The sequence below is a fragment of the Furipterus horrens genome, unplaced genomic scaffold (genome assembly GCF_987537825.1).
Source record: "Furipterus horrens unplaced genomic scaffold, mFurHor1.1.pri manual_scaffold_11, whole genome shotgun sequence".
Classification (NCBI taxonomy): domain Eukaryota; kingdom Metazoa; phylum Chordata; class Mammalia; order Chiroptera; family Furipteridae; genus Furipterus; species Furipterus horrens.
Genome location: NW_028327181.1, coordinates 57,419,207 through 57,433,672, shown reverse-complemented (window position 1 = coordinate 57,433,672; position 14,466 = coordinate 57,419,207). Strand labels below are relative to the sequence as shown.

Below are 14,466 nucleotides of genomic sequence, written 5' to 3'. Positions count from 1 at the left end.
ACCATCTTGGTGCAGAAGGTGAGCTCAGCACTGAGGTGGCTGGGCCACCCAGGCCCCACAGGTGCTGATCAGTCTGCATCTGATTTACTTGTGTATTCACCACCGTCTAACACAAAGCAGGCACCAGGGAAACGACTGGGAAGAAAATTAATTGACTGGTCAAGGCTATTAAGTTCCACTTTAATATACTGGTTCTAATTCCAATCAATTATGACTTGAGGTAAATTAAGACTTCTCTAACCCATTTTGAAATATTTTCTCTCTTCCGCCCATTTATTCTTAGGGGGGCGATAGGGGAGAGACACAATCTTTACCCACATCGTGTGCAAGGACCAAAGCTGAGACTTCTTCACAACAAGGCAGGGCTCTGAAAGCAACGGGTACCCTGCACACCAGGGGGCTGGGCGGAGTCGGGCCTTTGCTCTCCGTATGTGGGTATCCTTCACACTTTGGAGTTCTCAGCAGGGCTCTAATGTAGTGTGAACAAACCCCACAGAGATTCAGACCAGGAGAGCATACATAAAGCAATACATTGGCAACAGAACAAAATATCCTAGAGATAGCTACTTACATTCTGAAAGTGGGAAAAAAATTTAGTGATTAGGACAAAAAGCTTTAATAAAAATAAATAATACAATATATAAGATACTGGGGAAGAGATGGAATGTGGTTCCATTACCTTTAAGGTTGGCATACATTCCATATTAAGAGATAAAAAGATAGTAGTAACAAAATATAGACTAGTGAAAAACTCGTCATACATTACACATACAGAAGATAAACTGGGTAGTACTTAACACAGAAATAAGGGTGCAGGGAAAACTTTCAATACTTGGATTCAGGTGAAAGGTATAATAAAAATTTTCTATATTTTAACCCTCTTAAAAGAATTTTAGCTTTTAAATTAAATCTAATAAGAACTAAAGTGTTTTGTTGTTGGTTTTGTTTTTTACTTAAACATATATATGTACTTACACCTATGGACCCCACACAAAAAGTTATTGAGAAAATATTAGAAATTGAAAATTCATAATGTTCTACATTAAAAGTCAGTCAGCCCACAGGTACAAAACCTAAAGAAAAAAGCAAACTGACAACAAAAGATTAGAACAAAGGGAGGGAACAGAAATCACCAAAAGCACTGTTTGTAAAGTTCTGTCAATATGATAACTTCTAATGCATTTTAGAAAGATTTCCACCAAAACCAGTTAAAATAAAAACTGGTGCTTAAAAGTTTCAGTTAGTTTGTCACTTCATTGACGGCACTGTCAGGTAAGTGAGGCATTATTATAATGAATTGTCCACATAAATATATTCCTAACAATATAGTTTACATTAAAAAAACCCACATACAATTTTTTCTTTCAACACAGCTTCCTAATAGAAGTTTTGGAACAGCTAATAACTGTCATAACTTAATCAATACGAACTGTGTTCTGTGCTGCTCCTGCTGGTGGCATAATTTGCAAATCTACAAACAATTATTTAAGAGACACACTGATTGATGTTGGCTGTTATAGGAAATCAGCACAAGAAGAACTAGATTTTTTTTTAAAACAAGGATTCAGCTTCTTGCCCAGACCCAGCTAATCAGGAGACTGTGGACGTACATACCCACAGACACTGGCTGCCTATTTCATTCTCCACACAAACTGACTGTATGCTTGGTTATTAGAGTGATCACTGACCATTTTGTTTATAGATTCTAATGTGTGTCCAGAAACATTCTTAGATCTTGATTCCTATTATAATGAACTTAAAGTAAGACGAGCAGCTCAGGTTGAGGAAGGAAAAGGGAAACAAACCCCCACGGGAACTGGAGCTGGTTGCAACACTCCAACACAGGCCTGAGGTGGGAACCATGGGCTGACCCCACCACATGCAGTCACTGTGTGAGGTGTGCTGCTAACACTGCCTCTCATGCTCTCAAGTAGTAAATAGAAATGATTCCCACTTTACAGATAATAAAAGGGAGACCCAAGAGGTTACGTGACTTGTCCAAAGCCAGAGTACGTGGGAGAGCCAGAATTCAAACCCTGGTACATCCAACCACGCCACACTCTCCAAAGTTAGCAACCAACACGTTTATCATACCCACTCTGTAATCCAGACTTGCAGGCAACTGATAAATTCAGAGTGGAAGATTAAATCGTCTGAAAATAAGCATTAAGAATGCATCACCAATTCTTGGCAATTCTTGTAACTAAGCAATCGCCAAAATATTTAATAACTCATCAAAGATGTTTTTCATCACACATAAGAATTTAACTCCCAAAGAGGAAAGAAACATAATTCTGAGGTTGTTGTTTTTAGTAACATGTCTATTTGTTTCCAAAATAAACATCTCAGACACTAAACAGTATGGGAAAGACTAATTCCCTGCGTGGTGGTAATTCTCCCCACTGAACACCCACCCAGTGCTAAGCACCCAACGGCTTTGCACGATGCAGAGTGGTGCTTGGGAAAAATCCATCTGCTCTTGACACTGATGTACTCTAAGGATTTCCTTTCCAATGATGAACAAATTTTTCCTTTCCATAAGCCAGCAAGCTTAACACTCTAACACATGGCTTAGAGGGATATTTATATTATTAAAAACCTTTGCCCAAAAAGGGTAAAGCCACAGCTACAACAGAACCGTATTTGAAGTAACTACATTCTACCCTCTAGAAGCAACTTGTGAATGGCAAAATGTAGCAGACAATAGTGCAATAATGCATAATTGAAAGGGTAAATACACCTGATTCAGATGTGGGGGAACCAGTATATTCTGTCGTTGATGTCCACATGTGAACAAAAAAGTGGCCAAGTACTTCAATCACGTCATCTATCCCTCTGCAAAATCAAGGCTTTGGTATTTTTCAAAGTTTTCATTCCATACTGGAATGCTACCTCGATATAGCCTCCCACTCTGTCAAAAATGACAACAGTGGAGTCAGGCAGGATCCATTTGGGGCTTAAGAATTAATAAGGTCATGGGAAAAACAAAACAACAGTCAGACAAGACATACTTTTCCCTTAAAAAGTAAATCCATTAAGATTAAAATGTTTTGATCTTAATTCTATTACCTCCATATTCTTCCTGCTACTAATGACTATGTACTCGAAATACAGCTACAATTTATAATTTTTGCTTATAGCTATAAAATATAACTTTTCTAAAATAGAATGAAATTTTTTATCACTTTTGAGATGACAGAAGAGTAGTCTATAAAAGTTACAACTCTGAATCCAAGAATATGTTAAACCACAGTGGTTTAGATACTTTCCCTCTCACAGAATCAATAAAAATAAAGTGTTCCTAGCACCATTCCTGAAGAAAGACATGGAAAAGCAAATCAACTGCTTACAAGTAATAAGTCCTTTGTCTGAAAGAACCATCTTTCCAGCCTTTCTTCTGGGGGGTCCTGCTGACACCAGGAAAAGCCTCACCAACAAGGCACAGGCAACAGTTCTCCAGTCCCTCCCTGACCCACTGATCACAAATTCTACATCATGTAGCCCCTGTGAGTGTAGACTCAAGAAGCCTTCAGGAACTGTGGAACAGGTCAGAAAGTCTTCAAAAATGACTTGGATGTAAGTAAAACTGCCTGCAGAGAAAAATGTAAAATATACTTCTTCCTACCTCTTTGGATTCCTTTATGTAACAAGCTCCAGCCATTCTTGTCTACCATGTCCACATCAGCTTTGTGACTAACCAGCGTGGTGGCAATGCTCTCTAGCCGTCGTGAAAGAGCCAGGTCTAAAGCAAGATCTCCGTTATGATCCAATTCATTCAGCTTCCCAGGGAGCTGCACAGATAAATTTGTAAATTAGCACCCAGCCAGTAGAGAATATAGCTGATTTTAATCTCCCCCACCTTGATTCTTAAATTTTAACATCTCTTATGCAAATGTCAAAATTTAGCTTACTCCCCAAATCCAACTGAATTCAAAAGCTTCTCCTCAGGGCACATGCCTTTCAGGGAGCCCAGAACTAACAGGGACTCAGAAGGTAGGTGCACAGAAGACAACACAAACACCAACAGGGAGGTGCTGATGGTGCACCAGGAACACAAGGGCCAGAGGGCCGGAGAGCCGGGCAGGGACAGCTGATGCTTCATGGAAGCCTGTGGCTGAACTATTTAATTTTCTCTAGCCATTTAATGTCTCCCCCCAACACTGGACACCCAGGATAAAACATGCTACACCCTCATCTATCAAAAGCAACTGCATTTCTTCTAAGGCAGTGTGGCAGGCAGAATAATAGCCCCAGAGACATCCACGCCCTAATCCCCAGAGGTTGAGAATGTGTCACCGTACAAGGATAAAAGACACTTTGCAGATGTGATTACAGTTAAGGACCCTGAGATGGGGAAGAGTGCGCTGGGTCATCCAGCAGGGTCCAATCTATCTGATCACATGAGCCCTTAGAGTGAAAAAGAGAAGCAAGAGAATGGGTCAGAAAGATGGGACACAGAAGAACTTGATCCACCATTGCTGGCTGTTTAGATGGAGGAAGGGGGCCATGAGCTAATGAACGTGACAGACTCTAGAAGCTGAGACGAGCCCTCAGTCTGTGGCCAGCAAGACAATCGGGACACAGGCCCTTTAGCCACAGGAACTGAATTCTGCCAACAACCCAAATGAGCAGGAAATGGCTTCTCCCCTAGGGCCTCCAGAAGGGAACACAGCCTGCTGACAGCTTGTACTGGACGTCCAAACTGCAAAACTGTAAGATAATAAATTTGTGTTGTTTTAAGCCATTTATTTTTATTGTAATTTCTTACAGCAGCAAAAGGAAACCAGAACAAATTTTGGTCTCCAGAATTTGGATTCTGCTGTAACAACGACTAAGAAATGTGGAAGTGGCTCTGCAGTTGGGCAATGGGCAGAGGCTGGAAGAATCCTGAGGCGTTGACAGAAAAGGCTCGATTGCCCTGAGCAAATGACTTAACAGAAATACTGCCCTAAAAACTGCCAGTAACAGCTCAGAGGAAGTGAAGAGCATTCTAGAGAAAAAAAAGCGAAGTAAAGTTTGGGGAAAAGGCATGAAAAACGAAAAAGAAGACACATTACCTGTGAGTCCATTTCAATTAGATAAAGAAAGACCACGTCTTCTCTCTCCACTTTGATGGCTTTGTGTAGTGGGTACTCAGTCTTGGATTTGATCATTTTGTATAACAGCTGAGCACTCATGCTGCTGAAGTCCTCCTTCCGTAAGTCATCCTGAGGATTAAGAAGATAGTGAAAAGCAGAACAGACCGAACATATCAGTAACAGCACCTGACATTCACTGAGGAGCCCTTAGAACTGTCTGGCACTACTTTAAAGGGCTTTATATTTCCCAGCTCATTGAATCCTCGCAAAAACACTATTCGCTAGGTACTATTATCGTTTCCATTTTACAGCTGAAGTGAGTAAAGCATAAAGGTGCCAAATGACTGGCCCGATTCACACAGTGGTAAATGGCTGAGCCTCCCAAGCCTGTGCTCTTCACCACAGCACCACTGTGCCCCCTGGTGAGGCCGTAAAGCACCGGCAGCACTGACACCCAGCAAGGACACAGCCCGAGGAGCCTTCCATAGAGAGCAGAGTCCTTTCCCCTCACCCTTACAAAGATGGCAATTTCAGAATTAATTGGAACCTCCACAAACAATTCACTCTGTTGAGACACAACTAATCTCTACTATTATAGATCTCTGAACTTATTCCTATTTTAGCAGAAAATTTACCATCTCTGCTTCAATTCTTTAAAACCCAGTTCTTTTAGACACTTCTGTTCACAATGTTGTTGAATATCAAATAATTTGCAGAAATTAGGTTATAAAACACAGCACTAGCCGTGACTTTTTAAAAATGCAAAACAGACAACAAAACGAAAAAATACAGGAACTGTTCTTTATAATGAAAGCTACCAAAGAAGGGAACACGTACATTTAAGAGGGCTCTCCACAGGCTAGAGAAAGCACAGGGGAAGCCCCTGGAATGGAAATGCCAAGCACTGCAGGCCTGTGGCCCCACTGCGCACCTGCTGGCCCCACCGCGCACCTGCTGCCCCCACCGCGCACCTGCTGGCCCCACTGCAGCACCTGCTGCCCCCACTGCGCACCTGCTGGCCCCACTGCAGCACCTGCTGGCCCCACTGCAGCACCTGCTGGCCCACCGCAGGACCCGTTCCCACAGCTCACAGCCACACCTTCTGTAGATGGAGGGTGAAGGCAGGTGCACCTTAGTTCCAAGTCTCTTTTTTTCACCTGTACTACTTGCCTTCTACTCTAACATCAGAACTACAAGATTCTTTAAGCCAAAAAAAAGAATCTCATAGACCATATAGTGCAACTACTTAGCTTTCAATGTTGTAATAAGAGGAAACAGGTTCCAGAAAGGTAACCTGCCATGGATCCCGGTCCCACACCCAGTTCTTCTGACGCCCAGTGAGGTGCTTCGTTCACACCCTCACTCGCACTCACCCAATGACTTGCAATAATTTCTGCACAGTAGTTCATCAGGGTGCTGGCATTTAGTTCCTCCGCAGTCTGATAGAAACGAATACAGTTCCTGACATTCACCAGAGACATAACACCCTTCTCACATCTGCAAAAGAGTATGAAAAATGAACAGTATTATCAGGACACATATATTCATAAATTAACAAACCAAGGTGATATTCTATGTACGGTGGCTATGTCAATAACACTGACGTTTAAGACTAAGCGGAGTAGTTATGAATAAGTTATAGCTGAGCTACCATATTGTGAAAGTACTGTAAATTCATTATGGAATTACACTCTTCATTCTGGTCAGAATAAATAACCTGCCAATACATGTTAGGCATAATCCCCCAACTGCCTTAGAAGTAATCACATGAAATGCACAGATCATATACACAGACCACTGTAAAGTCAAACGCAGCTGGCAAATTCACACCTTCGCTACTTACACACACGGGACCCAACTGCAGCCTCCCCAGCACAGCCCTATTATGTACTGTGTGGCTCAGCAATAGCTTCAGACATTAGGCTCTGGCCTCCAAATATTGATAGGCCCTTAAAAGTCCTCCCAAATGGTGAATTATTTGTTATGTGAATTATAACTCAATAAAACTTTTTTAAAAGCCTACTTTAAAAAATTTATCATGTGTAAAAACAACTGAGTATAAACCATAGCACACCGAGACAATGAAAAGCTGGCTACAATGGATGTCCCATAAAACCTGGCAACTACAGTAACAACAATAAGCACTAATAAGAGAACAACCACATCAGAGAAGAGAGGGCTGCACACAGGCAAGCAGGCCTCTGGCAGCACAAAACAGGCACAAACCCTAGCCTAGAAGATGCAGCGCTGGAAAGACTCGGTCTTCCACTACCCAGGACCCTGGGAACCTCAGCGAGCCTCCCCGGGACGGAGCCTGGGGGCAAGGAGGAAGCAGGCTGGTGGCACAATCCTTCTACCTCCCTTGGCTGTATATTTCCCTCCAAATCAGGTTCACTTCCAAGGAGAGCAGAGAGACCTAATATAGTGGTAGGGGTATTCCCCGACACCCCACCATTGCTTCCACAGCCCCCACAAACCCCTTTTCTGACCACAAGGACAGAATGTAGTAACGGGAGCAAAATGCACTATGAGATTAGAAAGGACTTAGTTGAGATCGACTGAAATTTAGAGGCCAAATCACACAAGCCCTCTGTGCCCTGCCTCCCCCTCTGTAAAGTAAGAACAATGCTCCATATCAGAAGCTTAGAGGATCTCTCTGTGTTTTTCAAGATACAACCATATAAACTTTGTACAGTGTAAGGTACATAATAGGTCTGCTCATGAGTTTCAGGCCCTTCTCATGAAGTTGCATAATTTAAGAACTAATATGAATGGGCTTCATACTATTATAAATAAGAATAACTGATTGGCTAGCAGATACTTCCCTATTTTAGCAGGTGAGGTTTAGTTAACAGAAGCAGAGAAAGACCATGGGAGTGGGAGATGGAGGAAGAAAGGAGGAGAAGGTCTTCTTTAAATTCTTGATTGTCGAATTTCCATACAGCTTGATTTTCTGACAGTTCTGGGTGTTATCAGTTTTGAGATCTGGTTGTAATTCTTTCTATGTTTGCGCAAGGAAGCAAAGCATGTCTACCTATGCCACCATCTTGATTGGAAGTCCCAGAACACTTTTAAAGCATTAGTTTTCTTCTTTATACCACTGTATGTTTTCCAAATACCATACACTGAACATGTATTTTATAAACCGGAAAAAATTTTAATTTTAATGGTCAATTTTCAGCACACACTATTAATTCTAGTTTTTAAATAATATTTTCCTGATAACACAAAAACAACTTCTTTTTCATCAAATTGGTGATAGCATTCCCAAACCACCAGGATCTCTACCTTACAAAAATGAGCAACATCCGCTTCATATTTAACTGCACACATTTGTCAGAGCCCTTTCGCTTACTCTCTCAAATGTGTAATTTCTCCTGCAAGACAGCAGGGGGCACTCTGCGATCTTTAAAAGATAACATTTTAATCCACTCCTGGGTATTTTCCATTCAAGCTCTTCACAGAACCCTGACAAGACAGCAACTTAATGCCCATACCCAACAATACAAAACTGAGCCCAGTAATGCTGATAGTTATGAGGCCTAATCAGTCAATAAACAACAAGCATTGTAATTAAAGAACCCACTACACAGGTTGCAATTATCTAAACTACTCCAACCCTACGGTATTTTTAACAAAGCAATTTAATTTATAAGTAAGTTTGACAAGGTCAATGGAAGAAAGCTCAGGAAATCTGGAAAAAATAAGAAGATATAAATCACATTCAATCTAATTAAAATCATTCTCATTTCACTCTCAGATAGTTCAAAAACTTGCACAAACGAAAGAGTTAACTGCAAGGCCTGATAGTAAAGTTAGTTTTACTAACCTAATGCTACATGTGCTTACAAATCTTAGACCTGTTTGGGTTTTATCTTAGTTATCGGATTTAGGTATTGAAATGCATTCAAGCCCACATCAATCGTAGACAGTCTGGCGTAACTTGTGTACTGACTCCTGTGGGGCATCATGTGCCGCCCCACGGGAGACATCGGGCCGCCCACGGGAGCCATCAGCCCGCAGTGAAACACAGCAAGCAGCTACAGCAAGCCCGGTCTCTCTCAGCTCTCTAAAGGCAACACAGCAAAGGCTGGAGTGCCTCTTAATGGCTGAAACTACCCCTTCACCCCTCAGGAGCAAAGCCATTTCTTCACACACCCAGGAGAATACAAAAGATCACAAAATGACAGAAAAAGACACTCCATCAACCAGGATGACTGCCAAAAGCCACATCTCCAACAGAAACTACAGGGTGCCTGACATTTGGTGAACGTTTTTGTTCTCTATTGTTCTAAAAGGCCAATTTGGGAGAGCAACGTAAAAATGCGATATAAAAAACATGGCAGGCTATGTCTTTGGGAACCTAAACAGCAGTAACAAATGAAGTAAGATCTCAGAAATTTATTGAGCCGTACTCTCATGTGTTAATTTAGGCATTAATGTGTTTCCAACAAACAGAATATGACCATGGACTTCATTCAAGTAGACAGATCAGACAGTAAAATAAAATGTCAAAGGAAAAGGTATAGAAGGGAATGTAGAGAGTTTGGACACCGGATTATATTATTTCATATCAAGTGCATGAAGTCACAAAATTATGTAATCTCAGATAATAAACCAGTGGGGAAAACAAAGAAAACCTAAAAGCTTTAGCAAAATTTAACTTACAAGATAACACAGAACAAGGGAGAAAAAATTCTCTCCCCCCTACAAGCCTTTAAAAGAACACCTTGCAAAAGTTATTTACATTAGCAGGAGAGGCTGTTTTCCCAGAGCTTGGCATAATTAAAGCTCAGCCATCACCATCTGAGGTGCTTGACTATATCTGCTGTGACTTGCCTCTCCCTAAGGAGCTGGAGCTGAAACCGATTAGCTAGTTTCATCAACTCAGTCAGGAACACATCGTCTTCTCTGAACTCCAAGTCATCGGTATAGATCCAGCGAAGCATTGTCATTGTCACCTCAGGATTAGCATCTGGTTAAAGAAAGAAAGTAGAGAAACTGAAAACAAAGCACCGACGACACTGAAGCCTTCTTGAGGACCCCTAAAATTTGAGGCTAATAAAATATATTTTGGTACATCCAACTCAAAGAAATATCACACAGCAATTTAAAAATGGTGATTAAGCATTCTGGGCAGCATCCGACGCCGAAAAAGTATTAAAGTTTTACAAGAGGTGGTAGGTGGGGGAAATGAACCTATTAAAGATGAAAGTTATAAAAAAAATAAAAAAAAACCTGTAGGAAAATATTTTATATGTATGACAAAGTGTTTAAATTCTAATAAATAGATCTTACAAAAAATAAAATAATGAATATGCAATGGAAAATAGGCAATAGATATAAACAGGTAATTAACAGAGATAAATAAAAATGGCCAATAAATCTTACCAATAACCAAATACAAATATAAACTAGAATACATTTTTGGTTTCCCAAACTAGCAAAGTCTTAAAATGTTCATAACTTTTTACATAGCAACTATATATGTTGATTATTAGCCTAAGAAAATAACTGAACAAATATAAAGAAATATATGTACCAAGATAGTCAACACAGTATTGTTTTTAATAATTAAAAAACTGGAACAAAAATCTTTTTAAAGAGTCCAACAACAGAGAACAAATTAAATAAATTACAATATATTCACACACTGGAAATATTTCATCAATTAAAATTTAGATCTATATTCAGCATATAAAGATATTTAAGTACATAGGTTTAAAAAGTAGGCTAAAATACATGTATTATATAATATCATTTTTGTTAAGTATATTTATATTTTTGTGTATATATATATGTGTGTATGAGTGTGTATGAAGACACACATACACACCCCCCACACACATACAGTTTTGCCCCAACCAAGCACCAACCAGGTCTGACCCTGTTTAGAATTCCAGAATCAAGGACATTCAATGTGGTATGGCCTTAGATAGACTGACTGTCTATTCATGTCTTGGATATACACTAAAATATGAACCCTGGTGGAATTCACAATTAATTTTTCTTTTAGTTTATTTTCCCCAGATTTTTATTTAACAAATATATATACTTTTTAAGTTAAAGACTGTACAGCAACTTGGGGAAATGCTCAGGATGAAAATCATAGTATAAAATATCAGAACTATGATTTCAACTAGAGGCAACTCTTAATTAACAGTGATGGTTACAGGATCACTTACAACCATGGTCTGCACCACCAGTTCTGTCCTGGGCTAGCAGAATCAGCATCATTTGGGAACGGGTTAGAAATTCTTGTTCTCAGGGCCACCCCAGGTCTCTGGAGGTGGGGCCCAGCATCTGTGTTTCAGCAAGCCCTCCACGTGTTACTGATGACTTGCTATGGTTTAAGAAACTATAGGCAAATCTTGATTACGTAGGAAAGGCGCAACATGGACCAGTATCATCTTACTAACTTAGTAGTAATTAGCAACAACTGATTAGCTCTTACTAACTCCTTTTCTTCCAACTTTAGTGGGAGATAAAACAGCCAGATATTAAAGGAAAAACAAAAGGCATTAAAAAGAAACAGTGAAAGAAAATACACCAAAATGCTAATAGCGATTATGTTAAAGCTTATTTTTTCTTTTCTCTCTTACCTGGTAATGAAGTAATAGCACTTTTTAAATGTTCTGAAAGAAACATTTTTAAATCAGACAAGATTCTAACTAGATTTATTTAAACAATAAGGTTGAAGAAACACTTCAAATAATCTGTTTAAGGTATACAGAGTAAATCTTGGAAGTAGGATGAATGTCAAAGCTAGCTTTATAAATTGGGTTTAATACCTCAGGGGTCTTCAATAAAAAGAAGAAATATGTACGTCATGTGATTTGTCCAGTCACCCAACACCAAAACTGTGTAGATTACCCCTCGCATACAGCCTTATCTTGGAAAGATAGCTTATTCCTAATGTCAGAACCCCCAACATCACCACATTCAAACATCTTCTCTGTTGGTAGTTTCTTTAACTCTGTTTTAAAATCTGTCTGGTTTCCTTTAATAACCCTCCCTCAAATTGTCTAAACCAATAAACTTGATTTCTACAACTGATAAACCAAAGCCTAAATAATTTTTTCAAAACTAACACAAGTAGGGATTTCCTGGAAGTCCCCCAAAATTTCAAATAAGATAAGATTCAAGTGATCTCCAAGCTTCCCCACTCCTGCCTTGACTCTTCCCTTACTCTTCAAAATATACTGAGAATAAATCTGTTTTAAGGTTCAGGCTAATCAGCCAGTGGTGTAAGGTGGGCCAGAAACACTGAACTAGAGGGAAGGTGTATGCTGCCAACTGTGAGCATTTAGGCACATCATACACTCTCCTTCCAATGCATTGAATACTTAAGCAGATGGCTGTGAAAGTCAGATGACCCCACAAACCAGGAGGCGCCTCTAAAAGGAGCAGTCTGAGCAGCGAAGCCAGCTGGTCTCCGTGCCCGGCATGTGTATGTGCTGCGAGCAGCGGTGCCCCTCAGAAGGCCCGGCACATGTGCTGGTTAAGCACTGACTGCGAGGATGAGAAGGAAAGTAACACCCACACTTCTGACTTCACTGTAGTCCAAGATGCAGATACACTCCGTTTTGGGGAAACTGAGATTGTCTTATGTGGCTGACAGGTTTTTTGTTGTTGTTGTTTTAATCTGATTTTAAGCAAATGTTTTACAAGACATTTGAAAAGTATGGGAATAAACTTATCTGTATTTAATTAACTAGTAAATGAAGCATATTGAGGAAATTGTTACTTATATCCTGTTTAATCTGTCAAAAGCTGAGGAAGGTCTTTTGAATCTCCTGTGACTAATTTAATTAAATTGTCTTTGAGTTTCCAACTATTTTTTTCACCTACTTTACATAAAAATTTCTGACTCGTAAATTAAAAAATCATGATAGATTGCACCTTTTATCACTAAAACGTCCTCTTTACTCAACTTAAGGATGCACCCTTAAATATAATTTCTTGGAAATAAAAATAACCCCCAAACCACAGTTCTAAATAATGCATGACGAAAAGAAAGAAAAGGATAGAGGCTCTAGTCCTATTACAGAAGTGTAACAACCCATCCTATTTTAACCGTTATAAAACTCTAGACTGAGTACAAAAAATCACCTACCTGAGGATTTTTTTTTTTTTAAGATTTTATTTATTTTTTACTTTTAGAGAGAGGGGAAGGGAGGGAAAAGAGAGGGAGAGAAACATCAATGTGCAAGGGAAACATCAATTAGTTGCCTTTTGCATGATCTGGTCTGCAACCCAGGCATGTGCCCTAGTGGAGAATCGACCCAGCAACCTTTTGATTCAGAGGCTGGCACTCAATCTACCATGCCACCCCAGCCAGGGCCCTACCTGAGGGTTCTTAAAAGTAACCAAGAAGCAGCTCGATTGTAGAAGAGGCAAAGCTTAAAGAAGCTATTGTAGTGGATGAGGTTCCAGACTTTTTCTCTCTGTGGCTATGACCAGGGGGATGCCTAAAACTCCACCCGTCTGGCCAGGTGAAACAGGAAGAGAAGCCAGAGAAGCAGATCTCCTAATTCTATAAGGGAACTTATAGAAGAGGATTCAGGTTCACCTCTAGCTACCCATGCATTGAGTAGTCCTAAACCCAGTTTTAAGAACTAAAGTTGTATTTGAACCACTACCCACAGAAGGTAAAAACAGAATTTGCAGTCTGAACCTAAAGAGATTCAACATTTTCCAAAGGATTATCCAGGACCCAGAGTCCACACAACATAATCCCAATGTCCAGGATATAATAATCTAAAATCATTTGATATAAAAAAGAAAAACCCACAGGAAACCAACAGTGAAGGGAAGGAAGCCAGGACTCAAATCCACAATTTGGAACATAAGGAAGAGATAAACATTTAAACAGTACAGAATGAAGAAACAAGAACTCAAAAAAATGAGGAGAGAATAAGAAGATTCTGAGACATCTCCAAAAGTGCCAACACCAAATCATAGGGGTGCCAGAAGGAGAAGAGGAAGAGCAAGAAATAAAAGTTATTTGAAAAAAATAATGAAAGAAAAGTTCCTAATTTGGTGAAGGAAATAGACATACAAGTCCAGGAAGCACAGAGAGTCCCCAACAAGCTAGACCCAAAAAGGACCACACCAAGACATATCATAATTAAAATGCCAAAGGTTAAAGATAAAGAGAGAATCTTAAAAGCAGCAAGAGGAAGGCAGAGAGTTACCTACAAAAGAGTTCCCATAAGACTATGAGCTGATTTCCCAAAAGAAACTTTGCAGGCAAGAAGGGACTGGCAAGAAGTACTCAAAGTGATGAAAAGCTACAACCAAGATTACTCTATCCAGCAGAGCTAGCATTTAGAATGGAAGGGCAGATAAAGTGCTTCCCAGACAAGGTAAAGCTAAAGGAGTTCAT

General features: G+C 39.9%; 1 protein-coding gene across 2 annotated transcripts in view; it reads right to left on the bottom strand.

Annotated features, from left to right (window-relative positions):
- Positions 1-14,466, bottom strand: part of ANKFY1 (ankyrin repeat and FYVE domain containing 1) — a 74,736-nt gene that overhangs the window by 30,612 nt on the left and 29,658 nt on the right. The window contains exons 4-7 of one of the 2 annotated variants that reach the window (XM_090291021.1): positions 9,918-10,053; positions 6,452-6,575; positions 5,058-5,207; positions 3,626-3,791 (exon numbers count right to left, since the gene is read on the bottom strand). In XM_090291021.1, the coding sequence (XP_090147147.1) occupies positions 3,626-3,791; positions 5,058-5,207; positions 6,452-6,575; positions 9,918-10,053 (576 nt within the window). Of the gene's footprint in view, positions 1-3,625; positions 3,792-5,057; positions 5,208-6,451; positions 6,576-9,825; positions 9,893-9,917; positions 10,054-14,466 lie in introns of those variants that run through there. The other variant, XM_090291022.1, reaches the window with a different exon arrangement.